At 43.0% G+C, this 9,774-nt stretch overlaps 1 protein-coding gene across 1 annotated transcript; it reads right to left on the reverse strand.

The window, feature by feature from the left end:
- Window positions 1–3,170: 3,170 nt before the first annotated feature.
- Window positions 3,171–8,504, reverse strand: LOC103060892 (lectin-like). Its single transcript, XM_025171356.2, has 5 exons — window positions 8,453–8,504; window positions 7,639–7,754; window positions 5,057–5,203; window positions 4,608–4,722; window positions 3,171–3,247 (listed from the first exon to the last, which is right to left on the reverse strand). The coding sequence occupies exons 1-5, from the start codon at window positions 8,502–8,504 to the stop codon at window positions 3,171–3,173; spliced, it is 507 nt and encodes a 168-aa protein (XP_025027124.2).
- Window positions 8,505–9,774: the final 1,270 nt, after the last annotated feature.

The raw sequence follows: 9,774 nt of genomic DNA on the forward strand, positions 1-9,774 counted from the left end.
ATTAGAGCAGGTAGAACCCTGTTGATTCCCCTGATGTCAAACCCAACTTTGCTCTCAATAAAATGTGGAAAAGCAATGGCACAACACAAGGACAAGCTGATCTCTATCTATAGCCATGGTTCAGTCCCTTGGAAGCTGGTGAGCACCAGCAGAATGTTGGGGTGTCTTTGGAGGAGCAAGCAAACCTATGTGTCCAAACTGAGATCTGAACAGTGTGATTCCCCAGTTCCTCCCTTCCAAGCTGGTCCAGACTTTCTTTATACCAGAGAGATTTCTGGGGGAAGATTTATTTTTATTTATTTATTCATCATATTTATATGGCCTGCCATCTTGCAAACAAGTGACTCTCTACTAGATCTTTTAAGATGGGCAGATTCCACCTGAAGAAGAATCAAAACTGTCAAGCTTTGAACAAATGCAGGAAGGGGGGAGAATCTAAATTCTTCATGAGCCCTGAAAATGCTCAGTGAGAAAAAGAACAGGGGAGACTTTCCAGGGGCGGGGCTGTTCTTTCGCAGCATAATTTGAATTCACAATGAATGATGGTTTCAGTAAAATAGTAAGCAGTTAACTCATCATGTGAACATGTGACATGAGCTTAGGGAGAAGCTGGTCCCACATGCTAAAGGTGGCTTCAGTTGCAATTATTCATATCTCGGTCTGCTCTATCACTTTGGGGACTGGGAGACCAGGAAGCACAAATAAATATTCTTATGTTGGCAGATATAGGATTGTAAATTGGGGTTGTGTGGGTGTGTCCATGTGCATGTGTCTGTGCATACATATAATGACATAATTGGTTTATATAAAACATTTCACAACGTGGCATGAGCAGAGTTTTGAGTTGGTAGTTGCCACAAATGTTATTTGATGACCCAACCAATCCAGTCTTGGATTGTTTAAAGAACTCACTTCCTTGTTCCTTCTACTCTTCTTCTTGTTTTCTTTCCAAAGGGAAGGAGACAACTTTTGCTTCATGACACCAACCAACTGGCTAAACTGCTGCTCTGGGACTTTTAGGAGCCCTGAGATTGTGAAGAAATGGCATCTTGATTGTCTCCATATGTCCCAAGGAGCTTAATTGGGCCCCATGATGGCAATGTCAGGAAGGTTTTCCTAGCAAACATTTTCTTCGGACAACTAGGACCAGAAATAATGGGTGCAGCTACTTAGATTTCATTGAAATATGAGGAAAAACAGTAAGATCTGTCCAACAGTGGAAGACTCCCGCTCTGAAGGTGGTGGGTTCTCTATCTTGGAGGTTTGCCAGAAGAGGTTTCAAGGATGGTTGAACTGATTTGCCTGCCCTTGCAGAGGGTGGACCAGATGAACCCTCCCAACTCCATAATGCTATGAGCCTATGATCCAGGGCACGGGATTAGATGAACCAGTCCAATGTCCCACTGAATGGCAGTGGTACAACAGGCTGGATTACAATTGCTCTTGTCCCTTCATCTCTTGTGAGAACATTTCACAACTGGGTTGATCCCAATGGATATACCCATACATGTGGCAGATAAGGGTGTGGCTGAAAGATCCTGCTGGGCCAAAGACTCAAGGGCCACAGTGTATGTTCCCAAGCTGAGAAACAGGACATGCTCATCCATGGAAGAAACTCCTTCTGTCTTTCTATGCACCTCATGTTTGACACGAAGCTAACACACCTCATAACTTTACAAGACTAATGTTTGAAATGTTAGTCAACAAAGTGATTGTGTGGCTTTGTGTACAGTAATAATGTATTTCGTTTAGAAATGTTTTTAGTATTTAGTTTAGAAAATTTAGTAAATTTTCCTGGCTTTGCTGGAGGGGATGAAATAAATTTTATTAAGGTCATGCTTCAAAATGTTTGTGTATTTGTGTTATTAGTTAAATTTGCAAACACCTCTGTGTGTGTGTGTGTGTGTGTGTTTCAGGTTAAAATTTGCAAATTATGTGACTTTAGCTTTTACAAAAGGTAAAGCCGACTGGTTTTCACTACACTTGGGATATGGGCTGCTGTGATTTAAAAGTTCTTTTTTCCTATGTTCGAGGGAGTAATTTTAAACTGCCTAGAAATAAAGCCTTTTTAGAAAAGGGGGGCAAAATGCAGCCTGTGGCTGTATTTTAGGATGCATTTTGGGATCTCCTTTTCCAGCATTCAAGGTGCTGATTTTAAAACTCAGCAAAATGAAAAGCATCAGTAGACTATTACTGTATTTATTTTACAGTGGATAAATAGGCTTCACTTCCCAAATACAGCGCAGCCTAGGGTTCTGTTAATTATACAAATCCACACATCAGACTAGGTTTGATTAGCTAATTACACAGTCTAGGGCTGACTGCCACCCATTTCTTGATGGGATTAGATTGAACAGGTCATATCCAGTTAGGGTCATGACCTTGTGAGTCCAGCATCACTTGGGGAGGAAGGGCACGCACACCATATCCGGTTAGGGTCATGGTCTGATGACATAATAACTGTCTAAGGTCATGATCTGATGATGTCAGCGTCGCTTGTGGTTTGTATACTTTGATGCTGTCACTGATTAAACAAACAGATAGGACACCCTTTAATTTAGTATACTGTACAATATTACTTCTAGCACAGTCACTGTGTATCTAAACTCTGTCTCAGGGCAATGTAGAAACCCAGCCTTAGAGTTCATGGTACTATCTGCACCCCATCAGCACACCTGGTTTTCTTTCCATGCAAAGACTTGCCTCCATATATTTGATTCCACTGACAGAGCCTCACTTGGGAAAATGAGGATCAAAATCTGCCTGCTGACAGGAAAGGCTATTGGCTGATTTAACCCAGTGCATTTAGGAATGGGGATCTGAGGAGCTGACATGGGTGTAAAACATTGGGGTGGATTGTTGCTCTTATACAGAATCTTTTACCTGGTGTGGCACTTTATATCACATTTAAAGCAATCGAAGCAACATAGAAACAATAAAACAAAAGTCCACAATCCCTGGTTCACTGGCGTGGTAATTTCTGGAATTGAAGGGGTAGGGAAACGCCCATAGCATTCTGCAAGTTGGCTTTTTTTTTTTGTTACAAAGCATCCCAGTTAGAAATACAGTTGTATGGCAGTTGCATCTGGAAGATTTCAGCTCCTGTTGGTGTATTCCACCTAACACCATGGAACAGTTAGACTGAGCCTTTACAAAAATAATTTCAGTTCTTACCTATTTGCTAGAGAGTATTTGCAAACAAATGAGAATGTCCATGAATTGACGTAATCATTCCAGGTGATATGTCCTGAAAGAGAACGAGTGAAGGCATGGATCCATATTGGAGGGTCTGTTAAACTACACAGGAACTGCCTCCTAATGCTCAGCAAATAGTGCTACAGTTTCTCTCTTTGAGATTATGGTACAACATGACACAACTATGGGAGTAGTAACATGGGCATAATTTAAGCCAGGGATAGGTACCTTTCGAATTTTGAGAGCATATGATGAACATAACACACAAAAGGCTATTGTGGGAGACTTGCCTATTCACAAAATGAGTACCGTAATGGATAAAGCCAATCACTAAGTATCCAGGAAGAAGAGCTAGCCCTCAGGAGGCACTTTGCCATCCAAGTGCAATCTTAGTGAGGCCTAAAGGCCTTCCTGCTAGAGACTGGTGCTTTGCTTTGTATTTGTCAGCCTCCTGTATTTTCTACTTCAACAAATATTTTTAAAAATTTAAGTGGAGCAGGGAGCCTGGTGAGACACCATGTTCCCTGCCGTTGGTTTAAGCCAACATTTTAGACTCCCCAATAGAGGCCAAAGAAGGAAATCTATTTAAGGAGGCTGAGCAGTGTTCAAAAGGCTGTTTTGTAAAGCATATTATTGGCACAAGTGAAGCCTTCCTGAAGCACTGAAGCAGCTGTGTCTTCTATAAGGCATGATTGCTTTGAAGGCTTTTCCAGATCATTTAGGAATAGATATGCAACACTTCTTGTGGGACTGCTAATGAAGTGAAGCAGTTGTGCAAGCTGGTGTATAAAGAACTATCCAGGAACACCCTCAAAGCAGCCACACTGAGTCTCCTGCAGGCACAGCTGCTTCAATTGTTTTGGGCCAATGCATCTTGCACCTCCAAATGCATAGCCTTACTACAGAACTACACCTTGGATTATAGCAAACACCCACAGTATGACCCACAGAGACTCTTAAGAGTTGACCGTAGCATCAGCTGAGGCTCTCCTACTGCATTAACTTGAAAAGGTGGAAATTTTCCCCCAAATAATTTACCTTTAAAATGGAATGGATGCCTTAGATTTGCTGAGAGTATGATAATAGAGGCAGATGAATGGGGGGAAGGTCTGAATTTCAGAGTTATCTTCCTTTCAGAAAAATACAATGCTCTTCTCTGGATACCCTTTGCTCTATTAACATCACTTAGGTGTTTAACCTTACATTTGCCCCATAAAATTCACATAGCAGGGGTTGCATCTTTGCAGTTACCAGTAATGCATCACATATACACTCTCATTCTCAGTCATGGTATAAAATTCTGTCCCCCGAAAAGCCATGCGTGATACCAAGATATGTACTGCTTAAGCCAATCCCTTCCTAAGTATAACCCTCATTATATACCAGTTAATAGATATGTGAAAGTTAATTACCGTTTTGTAAAAACCAGGAGCCAAGGTAGTTTTCTCCCTTCAGTCCATCAGGCTGATTAGGAGGATATGAGTGGAAATCAAATCTGGAGCCATCTGTCCATACAAAGGTTCCCTCCTGAGGAAGTGTCACAGTTTGTTAGGGTAAGTATACCGGAACAAAAGATTACCACATTTTTCAAACAGCAGAAACGTAATTTGTGTTTTGTGCAGAGCCAACTTCCTTCAATCTGGTGCGGTCCAAATGTGCTGGACATCAGTTCCAATAATCACTAACCAGATTGGCCATTGGTTGAAGACAACTCATGGGGAAAGTCAATTGGGAGAAGGATGTGCAAAGCATATAATCAACCACACTTTGCCATGTAAGAGTTGTCTGTCCTGAGGCAGGAGTAAAGACACTATGCAGTAAATGGTGCCTTTCCAGATCAGTGATTATGCACTATTGTTACCTTGAAGGTGTCATGTGCTCCAATCCAATAGGCCTCATATTTCACATAATTCATTGGCTTGCCCATCAGATGAAAAATGAAGTCATTTTCTTCCATGCTATGGATGGAGGCCAAGTGGGAAGTTGGAGTATAACTCTGGCAAGACATCTGAGAATTCAAAGCGAAGTATATCACTTTTTATCTATCCATCGCAGAATGTGTTTCACAAGAAACATATGCAAACTTCCTCATCAAATACTCCACTTGGGCTTTTCAAATCAATGTACAGGTGGTCCCCAGTTTAAGAACAAGTTCCATTCCCAAGGTCTGTCCTTAAGTCAAATTTGTATGTAAGTTAGAATAGTATAATACTGTTATAGTTATATACAGTAGTTAGAACAGTATAATACTGTTATACAGTATAATACAGTGGTACCTCGGGATACGAACTTAATCCGTTCCATGACTCTGGGCATATCCCGAGTTGGTCGTAACCCGAAGGAAATTTCCCCATAGGGTTCAATGTAAATCCGGTTAATCCGTTCCGCCCTCCGAATTTGGTCGCAACCCGAGGCAATTTCCCATAAGGTTCAATGTAATTACCGTTAATCCGTTCTGGCGTCCACGGACCACGCGTCGGGCGGGAAAGCGGCCGGGCGTGGTGCGGCGCAAAAACGGCCGGGTGCGGCGCAGCGCGGCGCGAAAACGGCCCGGCGTGGCACAAAAACGGCCCAGTGTAAAAACGGCCTGGCACGGCGCGGTGCGAAAACGGCCGCGGACCACGCAGCAGGGCCGGAAAAACAGCCACGGACCACGTGGCACGGGCGGAAAAATGGCCGCGGACCACGTGGCACGGGCGGAAAATGGCCACGGACCACATGTCATGGTGGAAAATGGCCACCGATCCGGTTCATACCCCGAGGCGGAGTTCGCAAACCGAGGTAAATTTTTGGGGCCGGAGCTGGTCGTAACCCGAAAAATTCGCAAGCAGAGGCGTTTGTATCCCGAGGTACCACTGTACTGTATAACTAGGATTGTGTAATGAATTCAAACCATTGTGTATTTAACTTGAATTTTGCTGCAATAGGCTCTGTTCTTAACTATGGGTACAGTTATTATGTACCTGTAATTACATTTTTTGAAGTATTTGAACTGAGCTTTTCAAAAGTTTGTGTGCCACTAGAAAACTTACAGAGGCTTGCATTTTGTTGCTCTGGTGAAAACCCATTCTGTATTCATAAAGTGAGGCTGGTTGAAAGCTCATCTTTGAATAAGGCTACTGTATCTGGACAGCAAAGAACTACAATAAATCTTAACTCTTTGTTACCACCTAGTGATCATTCAGAGTTCTGCAGGCAGGCCTAATTTTATCATTGTTTTTAATTCAAGAGTAAATTATTCAGTAGATCCATTTAGCAGACCCTTTAGAGTCCTAAGTGCCAATCCCAGTGCTTTGAGGGCAAGGTCCACTGACTAGAACAAGCAGGAGGGGGCCTCAAATGCAATAAGCAGGACTGTTATATCTTGAAGCAAATAACTTGATCTGCTATCATGTCAAGGAGAAAAGAGCAGGCTGCTGTAAGGTCACTAAATCTAAAGTGCTCTACAGGGTGCCGCTATTTATTCCCAAAAGCAATGTAGCTAGCACAAGACTAGAAACCAGGAGGAGGACCCACACAAAATGTGACACCAAAATATATTGGCTTGTGCATATCTAGCAAAAGCTAGCTAAACTGGCATCATGATGCTCTGCATCCTTGAGAAGGTGGGGGGCATAGACATAGATTACCTAAATTGCGTCACTGTGGCACTTATGCTGTTGGCAAGGTGTACAAAGGGAGTTAGATGCATGTCTGCTGTTCTTGGCAGTTGCTGTGGCCAAAACCTGGCTCACCTAAAGCAACCAAATCACTCTGAAGATACAACATAATTTTATTAGCATGCAAACAATAAAACAGTATATACTGGACCCCCAGCAAAGCTTTGATACTTTGCTGAGCGGCTCTGAGCAAAAGCAGAACCAGAGCTTATATATATTTGACCCACTACATTGCAAAGGGAAGACAAAGAAAAAGGCAGACACAGTGGAAATTACAGCATGACATCAGAATGCTCTTGATAAACCCATCTGGGCGACATTATTATTATTGATCCCTCCCTGCTAGGTCAGCATGCTAGCCGTACTATCTCTGAGATATGGCCAGTGACTAGAAACCATTTGGTTTACTGGGCCGCAGGTTCCTGGCTGATTCTTCCCCCTGTTGCCACTCAGGGCTAATTCAGCTTGCTGTGAATGTTTTCTTACAAGGGCACATTAAGCAGTTCATGGGGAGCAGAGGGGATCTCATAGGTTTGGTAGTAAATGCAGCTCAAAAGTGTATGGGGGGTACCTTTTACCATCTCACAGTGAAATCATGCCAAATTAGTGTTCAGTTCTTGTTCTTTGCCACACTGGGGAAGGGTGGGGGAGACCCTCTTTTCAGGCTGTTCTTCTCCACCCCATGCTCTAGATCTGTTGGCTGTAGAACAAATGTGAAAATCTGGTAGAACTTAGGGCACGGATAGCTCAGTGACTGCTATGCCATCCCAGTACCATCACTTGCCTCGGCTTCAGTCCAGGTCTTTCGCTGCATCACAGCCTTGTAGCAGGCAGACTTATACTGCACCCAGCCTCTTGCGCAAAAGCCCCGGGCACATAGACAGGTCTGGGAAGAGACATCTGATCCAAAGAGAAGATGGAGCATAAAGTAAAAGCAAGGATTTGATCACTGTATATTTCAGCGCATGTACTTTACTTACATAATCCAAGTGGAATCTGTCTATCCAGTAAAATGGGGAAGAGAAGGTATGTAAAGGGTCTGTTACGGAAATTGTGCATTTCTATGTCTTTTGCTCTGTTATCCCCTACCCCTCACTTGTCAGTCTCTGGGCCTTATATTAAAATGATCCAGTTCACCCTTTCTTAGAAATCCCCCAAGCAATGAATTATATCAAACCAATTAAGAATTGCTGTTTAATCCAGCAACCTCTATCCACAAAGGATATATATGTACCAATACACATGTACCAGTTATTGGACTTAAGAGCTTTGTTATACTTTTAAAAAGGCATTGATGCTGTCCAGAAGATACAGTAAACTCTTGAAGACTGCAATCTCAGGCATTTTTCTCCCAAAGTCAGACCAATGGCTGAATCCTGTGGACCAAACTTCTGGATAGGTATGCATAGAAATAAGCTGCCACATAGACATCTGCTCCCTTTCTATTTCCTATTTTTGTCCTATTTTGCCTCTATTTTTCCCTTACAGTCTGTCAAAATGGTACTACTACTACTATTACTACTACTATTTGTTGGTTAATTTAGAAGTTCCCAGATTCTTATTTTTCTCTTTTCACATTTGAATCAGTCTAAACTCACCATGGATGAAGGTGATGCCCAGAAAGGTGCAGATAAATAACCAGGACCTCATTTTCACTGAGCAGAAACAGCACAACTGCTGTTAGTCAGCAGATGAGTAGGGGAGCCTGCTGAAAAACTGAAGTTTCCTCTTGTATTTATGGAAGGGGGATAGCATCTAAGGAAGTGAATTGTTTCAGGTTTTGCAAGCCATTTGCCTGATTTGCATAAATTGGGTAAGTGTGCACACATACCATCTTCTTTCAGGATTTTCTTCCTTATTTGAAGAGAGAAATTGAACACACACAGCACAGCAAAATTAACAGTTCAAAATACTCATCTGTCAATTTTAGGAATTCATAGATAATCATTTCCTTATTCCTAGGTTTTAAATAAAGGATATTACAAGTAGTCCTCGACTTACAATCACAATTGGGACTGGAATTTCCTCTGCTAAGTGATGCGGTTGTAAAGCAAGACATCACATGACTGCATTGCTTAGCTACGGCAATCCCGGCACTCCCCATGACTATCATTATGTGAGTTCCACTGGTCGTTAGCTGAGGACTCACCCCAATCCAAGCCATTCCGGGCTTGGTCCCTCTCAACCTTGAGCCTCAGTAAGGTAAGGGACTGCCTCCAACTCCCTCCACCTGCCTACCTCCCCCCCGCATCTTTGCCCTTTTGGCTACCCTGCACCCTGCGCAGTCTGGGGCTGCTTGCCACGCTGCGGCTCAGGGGCTTCTTGGCCCTCCTTCCCCCTTTTTTGCTTGCACACACCACACCCTCCTTCTCTCCTTTGCTCACTCACACACACTGCATCCTGGTGCGTGCAAGCAAAGAAAGGCCAGGGTGGGTGGAGGAGACTTACCCGAGTGATTTGTGACATCCCCTGCTGGCTTCTCCATTGACTTTGCTTATGGAAAGCTGGCAGGGAAGGTTGAAAATGGTGATCGTGTGATTGTGGGGTGCTTGGCAACCAATCGTAAGTGCAAACAGGTTGCCAGGTGCCCAGATTGTGATCACGTGATCGCAGGGATGCTGCAATGACCATAACTTCGGGGACCATTTTTTCAGCACTGTTGTAACTTTGAACAGTCGCTGAATGAATGATCATAACTTGAGGACTACCTGTATACACTTCTTATTGAGAGGGAAGGAGGAATCCAAAAGTTATTGTTGGCAGTTAAAAATGATTTGAAGTTTCCCCACTCTGCTCGTAGGCAAAACTTCCCTTTTCTGACCATAGCTCCTGAGTATACCTAGCTACCTATGCTCTTGTTTTCTGAAACTAACTACCTCAAAGGAATGAGAGATAAGGAGGCATCGCCACAGTTACCAAG

The sequence above is a fragment of the Python bivittatus genome, unplaced genomic scaffold (genome assembly GCF_059951505.1).
Source record: "Python bivittatus isolate LINGU-HERP-01145 unplaced genomic scaffold, Pbiv_v1 ctg000480_np1212, whole genome shotgun sequence".
In the NCBI taxonomy this organism is placed as follows: domain Eukaryota; kingdom Metazoa; phylum Chordata; class Lepidosauria; order Squamata; family Pythonidae; genus Python; species Python bivittatus.